Source organism: Podarcis liolepis (assembly GCF_965112155.1).
Source record: "Podarcis liolepis genome assembly, chromosome: 3".
NCBI lineage: Eukaryota > Metazoa > Chordata > Lepidosauria > Squamata > Lacertidae > Podarcis > Podarcis liolepis.
The window spans coordinates 60,540,489-60,561,292 of record NC_139557.1 but is presented as its reverse complement, the minus strand read 5'-3'; the positions used below and the strand labels follow the sequence as shown (position 1 = coordinate 60,561,292).

Here is a 20,804-nt window from a genome sequence, read left to right as displayed (position 1 = left end):
TATGAGCTCACTAGGTAACCTTAGGCAAGCCACTTTCAATCCCAGTCCTCCCACTCATAACATAAGGACCTCCAACCTTAGAGGCAGCTTCCTATTTTCCATTTCTCCCTTATCAGAATGATACTTTAATGTTTTTTTCCCCAAAGAGCCTCTAAAATTAACAAGTAACTTTTCCAGTTGCAATGAGTTACTGACAGCAGGAACTGTTTTCAGGGAAAGAAACAGATTTAAAGTTTTAGAAAGCTGTATAGAAACGCCTTATATAATTTTAGGGTTGCCTTTTGTCCGGATTTTCCTGGACATGTCCGGTTTTCAGGGGTAAAAATCTCTGGCAGGGTTTTGTTTTTTAAGAATATGCAAAAATGTCTTGGGGGGGTCGCTTTCCTTTCCTGCCAGCAGCGGGGGTCAGCTCACACCAGCCGTGTCCCTCCGTAGTGCCCTTCAATGTTTATCTCTTTTTCTCCCTTCCATTTCCTCTCTCTTTTTCAGCGCAGAGCTGCCTCATGCCATCCACATCCCTCCCCGGTGCCCTCCGTCGTTGCTCTCTTCCTTCCATCTCTTCTCTCCTTCTCAGTCCATCAGCTCCCATAACCCCTCCCCAGGTGCCAGCAACCCTAAAGGAGGGGGCAAGCTGCGGAGATAAGCAGTGAGGGGGGCAGTGCCCCAATGGTGGTGGTGTCCGGGTTTTGGTCTTTTGAATACTGCAATCCTAGCAAAATCAGGGATAGCCAAATTCTGTATGTTAGGGAGCCTCTATGTTCTCTAAACTCTCACCCAAGAGGCTGAAATAATCCAGTCCCCTCAGATGGTCTGTTGTAAAGCTGGTGCTATCTAGCAGGACTAAGGGCATCTCTGGTATGGAATATAGGTACTCAAGCAGGAAGGGGTCAACAGTGGAGGGAAGCAGGCTGGGGAATGTATGTGCTTTATGAAAGATATACTCAGTAGGCAAGCTGGAAACTGCAACTCCAGAATAAGCACTTAGCAATAAAATGTTGTTTATATGGAGCATCCATGAAGAGTCATTGCTTATTTTTCATCCATGTGAAACTAAATAAACAGGGACAGTGGTGGTGAGAGATAAAGATACAGCATTTCAGGAACCCACATCCAATCCACCTACCGCCACCCTTGTTTTAAATTACAGTAACTTGAATCTCTTACTTGCTAAATTTCTTGTTCACTTCCCTTTCCAACTAAAAACTCAGTGATTTTAAAGAAAAAACACTTAAAGAAATCAACAAGTAATTTGCACAAAATATGCAAAAGAACTAGCAAACACCTCTCTGCTTCAATAACCCATCAACAGAAACAATAACTCAGAAGTTTAAATTATAAACATCTTAGTAAGTGTTTTAAGCGGTCTCTAAAATGAAATTTAAGTGCAATCTTTGGTGGGTCTTCCCCTGAAAGGAAATATTGAACTGGGACACTACTGCTGAGAAGGCCCTATTCCTTGCTTTGACAGATCCTTTTTTATTTATTTCATTGGTAGATGGTACCCAAAGTATAACCTCCCCAGTAGCTCTTAAGAACCAGAGATTTGTATATACATTAGAAAATACTTTTGTTTGCATTTCAAGCAAAAATGCAGTTCCAAGAGTTGAATAATGGAATAGACAGATCAATAACGAATGAGTCAGAGCTTCATTTGGTATTGATTTTGTACTGAGGCCACATGCTGAGAGGCAAACAGCCATTTCAAATGGCTTGAAAAACATATAATCAATGTTAGAAATTACTGGGGATGTCCATTTCCTTGTGGAAAGTTTACTCAGGAAATGCGTCAGTAATTACTCTCCAATAATTTCAAAACGAAGAAATTAGGCATGTTTCTCAAAACAGAACACAGTCAGAATTTCAGAAATTGGAACTGTGATGCATCATTGAAGGTCAGAGCATTAACAAGTGTACATATTAGAACCTGAATACGTGCCCTATTGCATTACTAATGGGTGAAACAAAATGAAACAAATTCAAGTCTATAATGGAGTCTAAGATAAGGAATAAGGTACAAGAAATAACTGTCTTACCACAATGTAGTCTGACAATAGCGTCCCTGGTCCTGCACCTACAGATAATTCATGAGATACTTTCTCACCCTCACCACTCCAGATGTGTCTTGACCTGTGGATTTGCCAGTTAAATAGCTTTTCTAGGCAACCCTCTGTTTTTTCCTTCCAGTGCCTCTCTGCTTATCAACTTTCAAAGTCAATGTGCTCTACCTTGATAAGCTATCTTGGGCCTATTTCACCCCAGGGTGGCTCTAGTTTTGAGTTGGCCCATGCTGATTCCCAGATGCACTGCCACAGGCTGAGCTGGTCATGTGCATACCATACAACCAGCTCAGGCTCCAACAACCAGATTGAAAACCAATGTCCATGAGCTGAACAGCAAAGCAAATCAGCTCTCAGCTACTTCATTTCAGCATGGCTCTTTTCCCAACTTGTTCTTCCAAGAACAATAAATCACCCCCTATGGTTGATTCAGTGGCAAAACTGAGCTTCTCTGCTCTCCTGAAACTCTGCTCTTTTCTCTTGTCACCATTCTTCCAAAAGCCAGCCCTCAACACAGATATATTTGCTAACATTTTATTCTGTGTTTTCACTTTCCTGGTATGAAATAGGGTCCAGAGTGGTTTACTATATGGGTATCGGATACTATATTTGTTTACCAGGCACTCAAAACCTGGCAAGTCCCAGACCTCTCTGGGCTCTGAGACAGCATACAACTGAAGTGTCCATATACTATCCACAAAGCCACTGTATCTAATGGAGAATCAGGAATTATGAGCTTCCAATACCTGAGTGGAAATGGTTGTAACTGTTCTGAACAGCTGCAAACAGCAACAACAGATGTTGCACAGTCACCCCACTGTGCTATCACAGGAATGTCTGGGACCTGCCAGGACTCAGCCTGGGCAAGCTTTGGAAAGGGGGAAGTGTAGGGGCCCTGCAGCTGTTCGTGGATTACACTGTAAATAAATTGTTCAATAACCATTTATAGTAGAGAAGACACAATGAATTCAATAGGATGCATTTACGCAGTTTTATGTAATAATACTTTTTAAAAAAAATTAAAATTTTACTATCCAGCATCCCAAGTTAAAATATAAACCAAAACGATGAAGTCATTTAACAGAATCAAATTATATATATCTTTTGATTGGGATAATTGATTCTTATTCACTTAAATCTCCCTATAACCTTATTTTCTTGCCAAAAATATATTAGCGGTATAATTTTACCACGAAGCTTATTTTAATTTAGGTTTAATTATTAATGTACTAGATATACACTTCTTCTGGTTTCTGTTCTACCAAACCTGCATAAGCATTTTACTTTTTTATATGTTCCACTACAGTCATGAATATATTTAAATATTCCATCTGTTGTGTTATACTCACTGAAGTATAAATGACCAAAATGGCATACAATAATGCATATTTAATGTAGAAGACTCTCAGGTCGCTCTGTTTCTGTCCTGTTTTATTAATATGGGATACCAACCTGAAGAAATTAAGTTCCACTTGCTTTTAAAGAAATAAAATACCGGCAGCTTCAATTTGAGGAATTGCAACTGATTAAGAAAACAGATATAATTTCTGAGCGCTGATATTATACCCATTTCTTATATGTTTACGGTAAATACAGTGCCATTAGTGAAACATGCACATCAAAATAGTGAAACTAATATTCATAGAAATAAGATGCCAAATTCTTGCTTCAATGGCACTTTTGACCCATGCAGAGGAGCGGAAATAATTTGGATCAGGAAAATTGTGTGGGTTCCTGACATAAGTCTTCTCCCTTTGCAAATTGAAACAAACCAGGATCAAACCATAGTGTGATATCCTGGTGTGCTAGCTATAGTTTATTCTTAAGAGGAAGTGGAAGCTTTCAGTCATCCCTCACACATGAAGCAGAAGGAAGAGGGAATGTATACTCATGCTTGGAACAAGTCATGGTTTGTTGTTACATCTCAGGTGGGCCAAAGTGCTCAACTAGATGGGTCCTTGATCTGGTCTAGTGTAGGCAGTTCTTTCCATAGTGGATTGTTCCAAGATCAAACTTACGTGACAAAGTAAAGCAATATAAATTAATCTGCTCTCCATATGAAACATTCATAAAGGTAATTCCCATGTTCAGCGGCTATTGCATATTGTCCTCATGAAAAGGAAATTAATTTTCCTATGACAAAGGAGAGAAAACAGTAAAACTGATCTGTTTTCTATTATCTTTCTTCACCCTCTGGAGCTGCTTTTTAAAGTGTGCTGCTCTGTTCATGAAATAAAGGCTCCCTCCTGTGGCCAGAACACCACTTCTCTGTATTTGAACAGTCAGACTCTCAAGCAAAGACTGAATTTTACAGGATAACCATTCTGTGTTCTGCTGTTGTTTCTCAGTACTGAGGTTGCTTGTCACTGACTATTTTCCTCTTTTTTTAGTACAATTCACTGTTCTGTTCCAGTTAATGACCTATGGAGCTATCTGCTTTCAGGAAATCAGCACTTCTCCTAGCGCTGAGAAATAAAGTGGTCATAATGGTACAAAGAATGTTATATCTTTCAGATGAGCTCATTTAGGAAACAATACAAACAAAATAAAAAGAATGCCAGATGATCTAATCTGACACTCTTGGTCTTGCCAGCATACAACTGATCTGTGGAAAACCATCAGGACAGATGACTAACAACAGCAAAAAAAGAGGCTTACTTCATCTGACCACTTCCAAATTACAATTTTGATACCATTGCAACTTGTTGCTTCTAGCAGATAACAACATGTTACTAAAACTGCTCAACTGATCTGCACTGTGCAATAATTAATCAGTTTGCATAAATAACAAGGCCCTGCCTGGTCTGCGACTGAGCTTTTAACTCTGTGTGAAATGGTTTAGAGACTTGCTGCCAAGAATTATGTACAGGCTCTCTGGAAAACCCAGATGTTGTTGGTGCCATGTACAATCCCTGTATGAGATTCATATCTAATTAGATTCAGAAGGTCTGGTTGCTGGCTGGTCTTAAAAATCTCTAATTTCCTGTTCTTGCTTCTGTCATAAGCTATATTGTTACTCTACCAGAGAACGGTGTGGCACTAGTAAAAAATGCAAACCCAGTTCTCATCTTACATGGTATAAAGAATAATCTTAAACTTAAAAAAGTTTCATTCGTATATTCCTACAATGGAGCTAGACAACATGGATCCTGTGCGGCTGCCTCTAAAAGAAGCAGCTGTACAGTACATCTATTCCTCCCATTCCCTGATAATATCTCATAACAGAAAACATGTGATATGATGTCATTGTGTTGAGAACTTCCACACCCCTTACAAATAACAGCTAGGGATGTACAAGCATACCTCAATCCACTCCAATACTACGTTCTGATTTAACTTGTATATCTCGGCCAACACAGATATTTACAAATCTGTTACCTTCCTTCTCTCTCTCTCTCTCTCTCTCTCTCTCTCTCTCTCTCTCTGTGTGTGTGTGTGTTGTTGTTGTTGTTGTTGTTGTTGTTGTTTTCCAAAGCTAATGAATTTCCAGAGGGGTAGCCTTCGGCAGCAAAAACAACAAAGAGCCTTGTGGTACCTTGAAGACTAAGTTAATTAAATGGCTAATGGCCCATCACAAAGCTATCAATGGTTGCAAGCCTAATCAAGTCTACTCTGAAGTAAGTCAATTGAATTCATTGGGGTTTACTTCATAGTTCAGAATAAACTTGTCATCCAATCTCATTTCGCTTACTGCAGTATTGGTGAGGGTCAGTTTAGTCAAGAAAACCCTGGGGGAAGGAGAGAAGAAATGAATTTTAAATTTAAATTTACTTTAAAACATAGATTTGGGGTGGTCAAAGTGGGAAGTCAAATCAAGATGGTTCTTCCCGCATGACAAACAGGTTAGCACCTTAATGGAGGAGTGCAAGTAAGATCCACAGGCAATGAGATCACTTTTTCTTGTTAGGAGAATGAATAAAGAATACCACTGGTTTTTATAATTTACAATAGGAAGCAAATGAAAGCTAAAACCCTAACCCTACTTACCTGGGAGTAAGTCTCAGGAAATTAAATTGTATTTACTTCTGAGACAACATGTAGCCTGTAGTCCTAGTCTCCTTTGGCAACAACCTGAATACCGTACATAAATGACTTTCTCACACCTTGACAGCACCTTTCTCAGCCAAAGCAAATACTTTGTGTCATTTATTCCACATATGTTCTCTTTCAAAGTAAATGAAGCAGGTAATGGCCCATCAATTAGCTGTCTCATCACAGGGTTCCAAACATCTACTGAGCTACATTATAAGTGTTAGGAAATGCCAAACAAAGCAGCATGTCAAAAAATATGACATTAATTATATATAACACTGGTCAACAACAAATTTGTTGTCTGCGTTTTTTTCAGTTGATTTAGGATGAATCTGATGTGCTGAATCCAAAAATCACATTGGTTTTGCTCAATCAGGTCAAGTCTTTGAGCTATGGCCACATGTCATTTTTTCCCGTTTTTGTTCACATGTACGCTTGTGTGGAGCATTTTAGAAGAAGTTGGTGGGGGTAAAATGCCATGTTGAATAATTGTTTTGATTGAAAATGATTATTTTAATGACAAGAAGTATTCAGGTCCAATAGTTCTGGGTGATTATGTCGAAAAGGGATCAGTTTGAAGTCATAAAACCTCGAAATCTTCCATAAATTGGTGTGGCTGGGATCAACAGAAAGAACCGGAGCAGCCTCAAGTATCCTGATCTTCAATCAGCACGTCGTCCTGTAGCTCATTGTGATGAAATTCCAGTGCCTATCTTTGGAGAACTTCCTGGCATTAGTGACGAAGATGTCTCCAGTGTTGAAGGACATGAAGAAGAAGAAGTGGTTCTTGAAGATGATGCTCCACATCCATTTTCCCAAAAGGAGCTGAATGATCTAGTTCGCGACCTCAGCTTGTCAAAGGACTCTGCCGAACTGTTGGCATCCAGATTGAAGGAAAAAAAATCTCCTCTCTGACAGTGCTCGCATCAGCTTCTTCCGCAACAGGCATCAAGAGTACCTCCGTTTTTTCTCGGAAGAGAAGGACTGGGTGTACTGTGCAGATATTGCGCAGCTTCTGCTCAAGCTTGGAGTGCCACAGTACGAACCCAAAGATTGGAGACTGTTCATTGACAGCAGCAAGCGATCACTGAAATGTGTTCTGCTACACAACGGCAACCAGTTTGCCTCTATACCCCTGGCTCACTCAAGTACACTGAAGGAGAACTATGAAGCGGTGAAGTATGTGCTGGAGAAAATTGGTTATGATCAGCATAAGTGGTTTATTTGTGTTGACCTGAAGATGGTGAACTTTTTGTTGGGACAACAGTCTGGCTTCACCAAGTACCCATGTTTTCTGTGCATGTGGGATCGTAGAGACCGTGCTCAGCATTACATGAAGAAGGACTGGCCTGTGCGGGAAGCATTGGTGTCTTGCAAAGAAAGGAACGTCATCAACGACCCTCTGGTGGACAGAGACAGAATACTCTTCCCACCGCTGCACATCAAGCTCGGCTTAATCAAGCAGTTCACCAAGGCTCTGGACAAGGATGGTGACTGCTTCACTTACTTGTGCCAGGATTTTCCAGGATTGACCATGGAGAAGTTGAAAGCTGGCATCTTTGACGGTCCTCAGATCCGTCAGCTCATCAGAGATCCAGAGTTTGGAAACTCAATGCACGAAGTGGAACTGGAAGCATGGAAGGCATTTGTTCTGGTAGTGAATAACTTTCTTGGCAACAATAAGGCCAGAAACTACGCAGAACTTGTCAACAACATGCTGACTGCTTTCAGAAATCTGGACTGCACCATGAGCGTCAAGATGCACTACCTATTTTCACATATGGACCGGTTTCCTGAGAACCTGGGTTCAATGATTGACGAGCAAGGGGAGAGATTCCATCAGGACATGAAAGAGATGGAGATCAGGTATCAGGGTCGCTGGGACGCAGTCATGATGGCTGACTACTGTTGGACACTGAAGAGAGACCTCCCTGCCGCTGAGCATTCCAGGAGTTCCAAGAAACGGAGGTTCAAGCCCTGAAGTTTGAAAAATGGTGAAGCAACATGCAATATATGTGTACTTACCTTATCAATGCCCACCATTCAGTTTACAGTAACCCTGACCTGATGGAGAGAAACGGGTGCCATTTCCTGATTCAGCAGTGCAAAAATACCCTAAATCAGTTGTAGAAATCTAGACAACATTCAAAAAGTAAAAAATTGTTGCCCAGTGTAATCTATGAACTTAAAAAACCCCCACCCTGCTGTGAACAAATGCAGACCACATTCACTTCCAAGGAATCCCAGTCCTGAGCACTACACGAACACACAGACAGAGGGCATTTCTATATCTGTGTCCACTTAGAGTGGAATTCTCGGACATCCCTCGCAGCAGCCAATGAACACAAGTGGAAACCATGCCACAATTTTTTTTTAATAGATTTACAGGAGGAGGGAATGCTGAGATGATACTTTTGTTGGCAGACACACGTTCCGTATAAGATATATACTTCCAGCCATAGCTCAACAGTGAATCATGAATAACGATTCTGGCATTCCAGAACCTACTGCATGCAACATGTAATTTATCTTCATCTGGTGGTTTTCAACCTGTCTTGAGGTAGATCACACCATTCCTCAATAAATGAAGCAGAAAAAGATAGTGATGGAGAGAGATGAACCAAGAACAAGGAAGATGGATGTAGCCAGTGGGGGGAGATTTAAAGACAGAAGAGGAAATAAAGGGAGGAGAAATTTGGCTTAACTGCCCAAGGAAGTGAAGAAATTGATTTCATTGTGCCACTGAATAAATAAAAAATTATATAATCCTGAAAATTAGCAAAACAGTGTAATACCTGCACTGACTAAGATAGCCTACTCCAATTTAGCACCCTTCATATGTTTTCAACTATATCTCTGGTCAGCCCAAGTCACCATGCAATTCTAAACATCTGGAAGGTGCTAGGTTGAGGAATGGTGGTCTAATGGAAGCATCTATCCATATTTAGTGCACTGAATCTCCCAAGAACCTTGGAGAATGTAGGTCCTTTTCATAGCATCATGATCACCCACAAAACTTTACTTGAAAAGAAGAGTAATGTGGTAAACAAGAGGTGCCCTTACACATTATACAATGGCTAAAACACACAAAAAGCTGCCAAGCAGTAGTTTTTAGGGCGTGTGTGATGCTAGTTTTGTGTAATGCTAGTTTTCATCTAAAAAATGAAAAATAAGTTCATTGAAAAAATTGTCATTCTTTAATAGTGATTAATAAATTAAAACTAATATAGAAAGAAATGTGAGGGATTATATTGACTGTCCTTCTAAAATAATTTAGTCTTTGTTGTAAAGCTAAGTCATATTGTCCAATTTTAAGGTCAAACATTTGCTTTACTTAGTCACAAATTCCAATGCTGCCTGCACGCCTCTGTCTGCATAATGAACCAACTTGTCCCATGTGAGAGTTTGGGTATGTTATGTATTTACCATTACCACAAGATGTGGATGTGGTCACAAGATGCTATACCAAAGCTTTAAAAGGGAATTAGACAAATTCATGGGCATAAATCCAACATTATCTACTAGCTATGCAACATCTAGGTTCACTATGTCTCCAAGTATTTGTTGCTGGGAAGCAACAATGGGAGAAGACTGACCACTGTAGGAGGAGGATATTGAACTACGCTGACCATTAGTCTAATCCAACAAATGTCTTCTTATGCACCTTTATATTGATTTAGTACAGTGTATACAAAAGGAGGTGGGAAGATGACAGAGGTTCAAGGAATTTTTACAATAAATAAATATCTGTCAAAAGCCAAGACCCATGCTGCACATTATTAAATTGCAAAGCAAGATCAATGGATGCAGAGGTTTTGAACATAAATGTTCTTCCTTAAGTAAATAATATTTCTGTTCAGCATACAATGATAAATATGAACCTATCCTAAACCTACAGAGGTATTTTGTTTTTACCTTTGTTTTTATTCTGCTGCATTGGTGTGATGGGTTGTGAATGCTCTCCGCAAGAAATGCCTCTGCTCACTCAGAGATACATATATACATCCTTTATTTTACATATGTACAAGCAGCACACATAATCATGCGTCCGAATCCTCTGGGTCAGATTCTCGGAGTGACTTACGTCCGCCCCTTTTCCAGCAGAAGAGGCGAGGCATTCTCATTTGATGTCTCTGCCCCCTCCTCTTTAACACTCTTCTTTCCTGAGCAGATGGAACCGGCACTGCTTCGCTGTCCGTGCCAGAGTTTCCTGTGTGGTGTTGAGGCTCTGCTCCAACATCTGAGAGCCTTCCCTCCTCCTGAGTTTCCCTCCTTTCCTCCACTGGCACTTCCTGCCCCCCTTCCTCTACTTGTCTCTCCTCCTCCCCTGCGTTCTCCGTCAATACCATGACAATTGGTCAACTCTTTTTCTGGTTATTTTTAAAAAAGGATTAAATGGGCCTTGTAAAATGATTTGCCTACAGGAGAAAAAATTAGCACTGCAATCACATTGTTTCCATTTCAGAAAAGTACCCCACCCCACAAAAAAAAGTAGTAGCATGCCAAAGTAATTTTTCTTCTTGTTGTTTAGTCATTTAGTCGTGTCCGACTTTTCATGATCCCATGGACCAGAGCACGCCAGGCACTCCTGTCTTCCACTGTCTCCCGCAGTTTGGTCAAACTCATGTTAGTAGCTGCGAGAACACTGCCCAACCATCTCTGTTGTTCCCTTCTCATTTCCCAACATCAGGGTTTTTTCCAGGGAAAATGTATTGGAGTGGCCAAAGTATTGGAGTCTCAGCTTCAGGATCTGTCCTTCCAGTGAGCACTAAGGGCTTATTTCCTTAACAATGGATAGGTTTGATCTTCTTGCAGTCCATGGGACTCTCAAGAGTCACCTCCAGCATCAGAATTCAATAGCATCAATTCTCCGGTGATCAACCTTCTTTATGGTCCAGCTCTCACTTCCATACATCACTACTGGGAAAACCATAGCTTTAACTATACGGACCTTTGTTGGCAAGGTGATGTCTCTGCTTTTTAATTCACTGACTGCAAATGAGAATACAGCCTGGAAAACAGGAAGTCCTTACTCCACCCACCTACTCTCTTTTTCCTGAAGTTAATTTCCCCTCCTCGGTTCCCTTGTCACCATGGATTGCAAATCTGCTTCAAATAATGCGAAAAAATATGCTTCAAGAAGCAATCATACTTAGTGTTACCCATGGTCACTGTCAGTAAACATGTAACCATGAACCACTGTTAATATTAACCAAGAGAACTAGGCCAGAAATTGACTCCACGTGAAAGCAACACAAATTGAAGCTAGATCTTGATTCACAAGTGCACCAGTCTTGTGTTTTCTAGAATATCCCATTGTGAGTTGATATGAATTCTGATTGAGGATTCAGTAGCAAAAGCAAAATGCGTAAGCCTTGATAGAGTGGTTACTTACTCATGGCCAAAATAGTTGACATGCATCACCAAAAAATTGGCATATGCATAGTTACAAATTTACAAATATTTACTGTAATTTAAACAGAAATACAGGGCCAAAGGCAAAGGCTCCCCAAACAAAAAGAATGGAACAGAGATAACACAGAAATATTTGCTGTAAGTTCCAACTGTGCTGTGAAAAAATACAGGTTTTAGACTAATTATTCGTAAAGAGCAGAGCTAAAGAGAAAGCTTGTGCATGCTATATAAGGCTATGTAGAAGATAACCAAGATGGCAGTGGCCTTTGCAACTTTGATGAATGCCTTAATATGAGTCACGCAATGTTCAGGCATGGTATGACTTCACATTCCTCAGAACACAAAAGATCATTCATTGCCTCTAATAATGTCTTAAAAGAAACCTTTTCCAAGAAACGGTTGGAATTTGGGATACAGTCTAAAAGGACAATGACAAACTCCAGGCATTTCTTCAGCACTGAGATCTTTTTGTTAAATTTCTTTCAATAAAAACGCATTAACAGATTGTCTGGTCTCTGTTTTCCTATGCAACATTCACTTTTGTTCCCTTTCCCCTCCCTTTAGAGTAGCTCTGGAATCTGAAATCTTAGCTACATTTATGAATAAATAAATAAAGTGACTCCATTGCTTCCACTGCAGTGGACAAAATAGGATGAGACTCAGCACTCTGGTTCCTGCGGTTAAGTACAAGGCTCAGGACAAGCATGGGAGAACCCCCCAAAAGCTGCATTCTCACATAAGACTTAACAACGAGTTGTGGAAAACTTCAGGCTCAACATTACCCATCTCCTCCAGTGTGACAAGAAGTTCAAAAACTTTTCCTTCTGTTTTAAGCTAATCACAGCTTGTTGTGATGTCCAAACCCACAGCAGTCGGGTGGTATCTTAAATATTATGATAGACCTATAGTAGTGCTAATTCTTGGTTAGAAGAAACAAACAAACCACAAACTAGAGTTTATAAAGCTGACTTGTTTTCATTCCATAATTAAAATTAAGTATAATTCGGTTTTTGGAGATAGATGTTAAAACTATGGTTAATCTAAAATGGAAGTCAAACCTCGATAATGTAATTCCTGACCAATTACTGAATGCAAATAACCAAATGAAGTCAAGGTTTGGATAAAAATAGTATATTTCTTTCACATAAAACTTGCCTTACACTAATATTTCACATGGATTTAAACTTGCTTTGAAAATGCATTCATACTTTCACTGACTGATCTCTGGAGTAACTGCACATGTTTAAAAGAATTCTAACTTGAATGCCATGTGCCAAAATCATTGCTGATAATAAAGCTGGGAAGGGTTCTCTTAATTAAGGATAAATTTAAATTTAAGTCAATCATCCGACCTTTCTGCTTTGTTCAAAAAATACAGTATGTTTTGGTCAAAGTTGCTGTATATGAGTGAAAGAAAAGGTTCAAATGTCTATAGATTTATTTGCATCAGAGTTTCTAATCTTAATTAAGTTGTGGCAGTATATCTTATCAATCCTGTGCTGCTATGTAGCTAGAATTAGTCTGTCCAATGGTCATGCTCAATATAAATGTTCAAGAGGGGGAAATAGATCTTAAGAATTTTTTTTTTATTAGCATATTATATATCTGTGATATGCCCCTTCAAAGCCACTTCGGTGATATTTATCAGCAGGTTATAATGCACTTCCCCCCCTGGATTCTAAGGCAATCCATAGCAATTACTAGCACATCTGTTAATTAGTCTATCACTTTCATTCTAAGTGGAATTACAATGTAAAGTTTGATGTTAAAGCTCGCTAGAATGTGCACTTAGTAGCTAGCAGAACAGCGAGCAATTATATATCATTGTAATGAATAAATGTCCAATTAATCTCATCCTACTAGATGTTAATGTTTAATGGAAATCTGGCATTTATGTGTTCTGTAATAGAAGACTGCTAAGTAAAATCTGTCAAAATGTTTCCAAGTACAAATTATCTGAAGTTTTGAACTTAATCAGATTTCCAGATATAAACTCCTACCTATCATCTCAACTCCACTGCTGAAACAGGGGCTGTAGGGACAAGACACCTCATGCTGGCAATGGGAGGATCTAACTGGTGGGAAAAAACTACACCTCAAAGTGTGACTCCCAAACACCCTCAATCCCTAGGGAAAGGATCATTCATAGCTTGCATTCATAAAATCCCTGGCTCCATTTAGGATCGGGAAAGATTCCTGCCGTGAAACCCTGGAGAACTTCTGGCAGCCAGTATAGAAAATACTGAAATATATAGATCAATGGTACCTTCCCACATTCTTAATCCTTTCCTGCCTGAGCATGCCAGTGACCATAGAATGCCTTCCACTGCCCTGAATATGAAAAATGCAGCAGGTAAACAACTCTCAACTCTCAACTATCAAGTAGTAGCAAAATTAAAGGAGGGCCTTGAGGCACCCTCAAGACAAAGGTCCAGCAGGAGTCAACTACCTAGTTCCATTAGTGCAGTGATGGCCAAACTTGGCCTGCCAGCTGTTTTGGGACTACAGTTCCCATCATCCCTGACCACTGAGTCCTGTTAGCTAGGGATGATGGGAGTTGTAGTCCCCAAACAGCTGGAGGGCCAAGTTTGGCCATCACTGCATTAGTGGAAACCACTGCAAGGACTCCTCCAAATCTGCTCTGGAAGGTTGGGAGAATCCCTAGACCAGTGTGGAGAGGTGGGAGAACAAAGGGGAGATGGTTCTGCTGGATGAGCAAAAATGCTTGCACTGATGAAACAACCTCCTTAGTGCTACGCAGAACTCTGCCCACACAAATTTCATTATGGTATAAGCTTTTTATGGACTAAATTCAATTCCATCAGATACAAGTAGGAGCACGGTCTCCTTCAAACAAAACACAGCATAAGAACATATTTACCCTGTGGCTTATTGGAAAAACCAACACGTTTATTGGTGAACACCAAGCATACCAATCTATACCCTGACCCCATTTTTCCTTGTGGAAGTCAGACAATGACCCAAGTGTGGTCACTGTTTCATGCGCCAGTCATACCACACTCTCTCAGGTGCATGTCAGGCTCCTTCCAATCTTTTCTCCTGGGAGCATGTAGCAAGAAATCAAACCTGAGCCCCCCTTCTATGGTAAACCTGTATTACTCCACTGAGCTACAGCTCACCATAAGGTCACTTGAGTACTACAGCTAGGACCTTCATGGAGGGCGGAGAGAGAAGGAAGGAGTTGTGTGATTGGTCAGTTTCTGGGAGATAGTCTCTGACAAAGGAAACACTGTGGGTTCTTCCTGGAAGTATTCTTATGCATTGTGTGGGAGGGAACGTGAGATGGGTTTGTGACATCATAGCACCCCTACCATCATTACTCATGCACTGGTACCTTCAATTCATACTTTAAGCAAAACTATGGTTTCCTGCTACAAGAACTCTTAGGTTCACACATTCCCTCTCCTCCTTCACACCTTTAAGGAAGAGACTGAAAATGTCCAATTTCAAATGTAAACTATTTACTGCTCCAAAGATTTTCAAACTTAAGTTAGGGTTGCTTAAACTATGATTTGTGAGAGCAAGCTTGGACCAAAGTGCAGGCTCACTGCAACTCATAGGAGGAACCCACCATTTCCCATTGCATCTGAGCTGGGTCTGAGTGTGTCATCAGCGGGGTGTCAAGAGATGCTTTTTGAGCACTATGTAATACTGCTAAAAAGAGTTACCTGCTATCTTTAAAAGAGTGGTTGCATGATCACTGTCAGTCAACTTCACAAATCCAACTTGATGTCTAAAGTGATCGGTTCCTTGAAAAGACAGATCCAATGGCTTTCCTTGCAGTAGTTCTTCAATTAAATCTTTACTCGCCATGAAAGCACCAACTGCACTATCAAGAGGAAAAATATATATCAGAACTGATGTTATTCATTAATACCAACTCTTCTGCTTAATATTCTTAATGGTTGCATTTTACACCCTCCATTTTTAAAGCACGACAAGAGTGAATTAAAATATTGTGCATATACAGCTATATAAAATACCAGCTCTCAATCTGATGTGGACTCAGAAAATGTGTCCAAATGGTATCAAAAAGCATCTAAAGGAAAGAGCTTGAATTTACACATCTTTATTTCTTACACGAATATTGAGGCACATGGTTGCTTAGTGTCACAAGCATATGCAAATATATGGCTCATCTAAGACTTCATTGAACCTTTATTCCCAATAAAGATAGAACTCACAGGTGGAAAATACTTTCATTTCAATGTATCTTTGTTATCTGTAAAGGGAATCTTTGTATGAGTCAATTTTTTTTATTCCGTTGGAGCTGCACTGTACTTTTATCCTTCCGGGCCATGACGCTTTGTGGTTTAGATTTTTGATTCTTTGTTTTCTTCTTTTTGCTATGTTTGTATTTCTTAACAAAAATCAATAAAATATTTGAAAGGCTATGGTCAGCAGAGCTCTCCTTATTAATTTGACTAGACAGTTATTTCTCTGTTGTTGTTATTATTGGGACAATGACTTAATAGTCACTAGGTGGCAGTAACTACCTGGTGAGCAGACATCCTCAAGATCAGAGAAAGTCTACTCAATAAATATTGTGAGTTGAAAGATGTATTATACCACCTTCATTTTGACTTCCATCAGCCCCCAACTTACCTGCTCTATCCTACAGTACTGAAAGGAAATACTTACCTGTTTTGATCCTTTCGCCTGAAGTGAAAGATATGGCAGGCTGAGCAATTCTTTCTTTTATGGCTAGCGCCAAGGCTGCAATCACAGCTCCAACAAAATTCAGGCAGGCAGACATCCTAACAGCTACCTCCTTGAAATGTTTCCAGCTTTCAATGGGTATTTTTTCACATTTTCTTGTATGCCAAAGAGCTCTTAGCCGTGAAACCACAGTGCATTGAAGAGACTTCTGGGGCACATTCTCGGCACACACTTGGACCACAGGGGGCACTGAGCAGGCCCTTCTGGGCCTCAACATCATCCCATATGAAATAAGCATGCAGCTGCACCTCATAAACATATTTAGTCATTTCCTGTGGGAAGCTACAAGGGAAGATTCCTGTTGCAATGGAAATCCTAAGCGAGCTGCCTTTCAAGGAAGCTCATTTGTCACTGCTATTCTTTCTGAGGAGCCCCAGATATGCTTCTGAGGAACTCCAGGGTTCCTTGATAAACACTGCTTTAAAGGATGGCTTCAGTTCATTACGGGTCCACATAATCCCTTCTTGGCTGTGGCATCATGTGGAGAAACATCAAGAGCAACTAGTCTGCATGCTTATGACAACTAGCAGTGTTTGGCAACAGTTTCTGCTGTTATGGCAGCACATTTTTCCAGTCACCACACAAACAGGAGCTGGCTACATCTCTGCATGGCGGAATCTGCACTGGTGTCTCTCACACAATCATGTGAGGAGCAGTTGTGAGGAGCAGCTGGCCACTTTGCACAGGTGAACTCAATATGATACACGGAGAGAAAAAGAGCAAGAGGAAACTTGTGCACAGCTCTGTGCAGGTCAGAGCATAGGAAATTCCAGAACTCATTCCTGAATTGCACACCAGATTTACAAACCTCCTCCCCACAGAAAAATGAAAATGAAAGCCACATAATTCATTTGTGACACTGACTTATACTGGTTTTGATGTGTCAAAAGCACACTATGAACAAGTTACTTGCAGGTGACTGACTAGAATATGCTGTAAATTAAGACATCCCTTTCTTTTCACCTTACAATATGGACACCCCCTTCCCTCCCCCCTCCTTTTCACTCCTGCTACTGTCGCTCAGCTTGCCTTTTGCATCAGAAATACCCTTTGATAGCTGTTCTGAAAATGAAGGCTTACTAATCTGCTATCCTCAGTAGACTCTCTGTGTGATGGACTCCGTATCTGGTCAATAGCCAGTTCATAAATTACAGAGCAGCAAAGAAAGCAGAAGCACGAGAGACTCTCACTTCTGCTAAAACATACAACCTCGCCCTTGATGAGAGCTCTGCGCCTCAGGGATCAGCTGGATCTCACATTACAGCAGAATCCTCTCAAACTGGTGACACAGACTGTGCTGGATTCAGATTTGTTTTGTAATACCTATCACTTCTCTATTTGGGGTCATGGCCTAGGGTGTTTCCACAAAGTAATGTTCTGTGCAAAATAACTGAAATCACTGGAAGGGAAGGTATGAGGGCCAATTCACTTCAAAAGCCAACAGGAAGAAGAAAGGCACAAAACTGCTGGAAGATGAGGACGGGTAATGATGTGTTGCTGGTGCATTCACTTTCATTCTGGCATTGTGCCACTTAAAAAACCTGCTTATTTGTCAGCTTTCTATTCTGTGTGAAGCTAGCTGGGAGCTTAATAATTTTAAATGTAGTATGCGCTCTCAACATTTTCATTCTCCTTTCATTCTGGCCTTTCTTCCCTACGAATTGCTTTGTTAAAGGCAGAGTCAAAACCAGGTCAATGTACTCAAGCAAGTATTACCAGTGAGTTCAATGCTAAGCTTCGCAAATAAAAAAGGCTGTGACCTAAAATTCCTATTATGATTAAAGCAGCAATGCATAAATACAATTATTAGAGCAGTAACTGCTGAGGATTACTCAACAACCCCAGGCCACAAGGACACGCTGTTTGCTACAATGAGTATCCTCTCAGATAAGGACATCCCTGCAGAAGATGAAACATCAATAGGCTGGGTATGCAAAGTGTTTGTTCTGGGTGAATCAATTATGAAGAATATAACTAGTGGGGTGAGGGACTGGAGGAATGCACGGTAACTTGTCTGCTGGGTGCAAAGATAGGTTATTTAAATATCTTGAGCAATCTACTATCAGAGAGTGCTGGGAAGATATGAGAGTCATGAGAGTAACAGCTATGTAGAGGAGAGATTGTGAATGTTAAGGTAAGCTGTTAAGGAGTCCAGGACCTTCCTGCCAGCCTCCTCTGAAATTCTGGATATGCGACTATGGGAACTGCAGAGAAGAGGCTTGACAGATGAAGAATGGAGGGCTCTTTTTACTTGAGCGTAGAAAGAAATACCAGAAGAATGTAGCCTACATAAACCAAAGCACAACCACAGAGAAAGCCCTTAAAATCAAATAAAAATAAACTGAACAGTCAAGAGAAACACACAGTTCAGACCAGAACATGCTTCAGAAATAATAAGAGTAGATGCAAAGGAATTTGTGTGCTGACTGTGGCGACAAAGACACCCAAAGGAGGCATTCCAGTGACAGCCACACAACCCTGGGTTTTATTTACACTGGAAGCAGTTGCAGATGCTAAGCTAACACATGGACTGGAGATGGGGTACATTTCCACATGCTGCACACAGCAGCAGCAACATATGCAAGTATCAATCACACAGATTGCCCGCTTTGTGTGGGTACCTCCCAGTCTAATAAGGCCACTGCTGGGGTCATAGTAAGTATCCAGGCAATGAGTGAGCAATGTGATTGGTGCTTGCACACTTTTACACTGCAATGCAAAGTCTTGGCTGTGTGGCCTTTGATTGCTTTCCTGGTGGCTAATGTGAAGCAGAAGTAACAAGAATCAGGACTCATCCTTGGAAATTGAGGGGGAACTGACATGTGTGTGTAATTGGCCCAGCGGATTAACAGAAAAGCAGAATAAAAGCCTAAATAACTGAACAAATCAAGAAACAAATAAGCTGTTTTCTAGTTTCTAAGCTGCTCAAGCCTGCTGTGTTATAAAGGGTTTCTCCACAAGCCTAAATGTTTACTATTTTTAATTAATGAAAGATGAAACTTTTTCCTGTCAACTGAAGGTTTCTCAAGTGGTATTTGCATATATCACTTGTGTTGTCAAATATACAGGCCATCAAGTTGACACAACTTCAACCAATCAGAAATAATGAGCGCGGAAATGTAAACTGCATTACTGTATAGGTTTTGGAACTGAACAAAGATGTTGCACTACAGAGAGAGAGAGAGAGAGAGAGAGAGGCCTGAGAATGTGGCAAAGCAGTTCTTCAGAAGCAGTGCACATTTCGAGAGACGTTATGAAACAAAACATGACATTTAATGACTAGAGACTACACTTGTCAGAAAGGAGGAAACTCATTCCCTTCTTCAATTTTTAATTTAAAGCTGTGCAGAGAGCTAATTCTGCTGCAGTCCTCAAAGCCCTTACTTGGGCACACACTGACAGAGATCTATAGCCACTCACTCGAGACTTTGAGGATCACACCCAAATTTATTGGAAGCAAAATAAATGGAAGAGTTTTAGCTTTTAGCATAGTGCTGTTGAAAGGATTGGTTGTGGACTCATTATATCTCTTTGTCCATTTCTCTTTTGTGATTCACTTTCATTAAAGTACCCAGCTATTAGCTACAGCACTGAGAAGTCTGAGCAACTTAAGCCCATGCCATACTTTGCTGAAAGCAAATTTGTCAAAAGCAAAGAGCCAAAGGCAGAGGTGTACAAAAGGTTCACAAAGCAAATCTGTTAGTTCACTCATGACATGTGCATGCTCCACTGAGTGCAAGGGAGATTACTCCCAAGTAAGTGTGCATAAGATTGCAATCTTACTCCATTACTGGAGACCATATTAGCTGACTCAACTACACTAGTTGCTATACACCTCATTATTACAAGGCTCACTATTAAAGAGGCCATTATAGACTAGAATACGGCCTCACAGCACATAATGCAACCACCTCCTGACATTAAGCAGGTTTGAGTCTGATGAGTACTTGGATGGGAGACCTCCTGGATACTAAACTGAGGCCCATGCTAGAAGAAAGTCAGGATATTAATGTACTAATATAAGAATTGTGTGTGTGTGTGTGTGTGTGTGTGTGTGTGTGTGTTTACACGCACACGTGCGAGCGAGAGAGAGATTAGCCAGTGACAGGTGTTGGAATTTATCATTTCATGGTGCTTTGACTCAATAGCTTTATATTTTCTCCTCCTTCATATATGTGTATTCCTGACAGCAGAGGATAATCCTGTATGCATCTGATATGTGGGCTCTGGTCTACAAAACCTTTTGCTATGATATATTTATTAGAGAGCTGGTATAGTGTGTAGCAGCTAAGCTACATCCATGTTTTTAACTACAGTGGTACCTTGGGTTAAGAACTTAATTCGTTCTGGAGGTCCGTTCTTAACCTGAAACTGCTCTTAACCTGAAGCACCACTTTAGCTAATGGGGCCTCCTGCTGTCACCATGCTGCTGCTGCGCGATTTCTGTTCTCATCCTAAAGCAAAGTTCTTAACCCGAGGTACTATTTCTGGATTAGCAGAGTCTGTAACCTAAAGCGTCTGTACCCTGAAGTGTCTGTAACCTGAGGTACCACTGTATTT

The 20,804-nt window shown here is 40.5% G+C and overlaps 1 protein-coding gene across 4 annotated transcripts in view; it reads right to left on the bottom strand.

Moving 5' to 3' along the window:
- AKAP7 (A-kinase anchoring protein 7) overlaps positions 1-20,804 on the bottom strand; it is a gene marked incomplete at its 5' end in the record, with an annotated part of 85,986 nt that overhangs the window by 45,885 nt on the left and 19,297 nt on the right. For all 4 annotated transcript variants that reach the window (XM_083498182.1, XM_083498183.1, XM_083498184.1 and 1 more), the window contains one exon: positions 15,194-15,354. In XM_083498182.1, the coding sequence (XP_083354308.1) occupies positions 15,194-15,354 (161 nt within the window). The remainder of the gene's footprint in view (positions 1-15,193; positions 15,355-20,804) is intronic.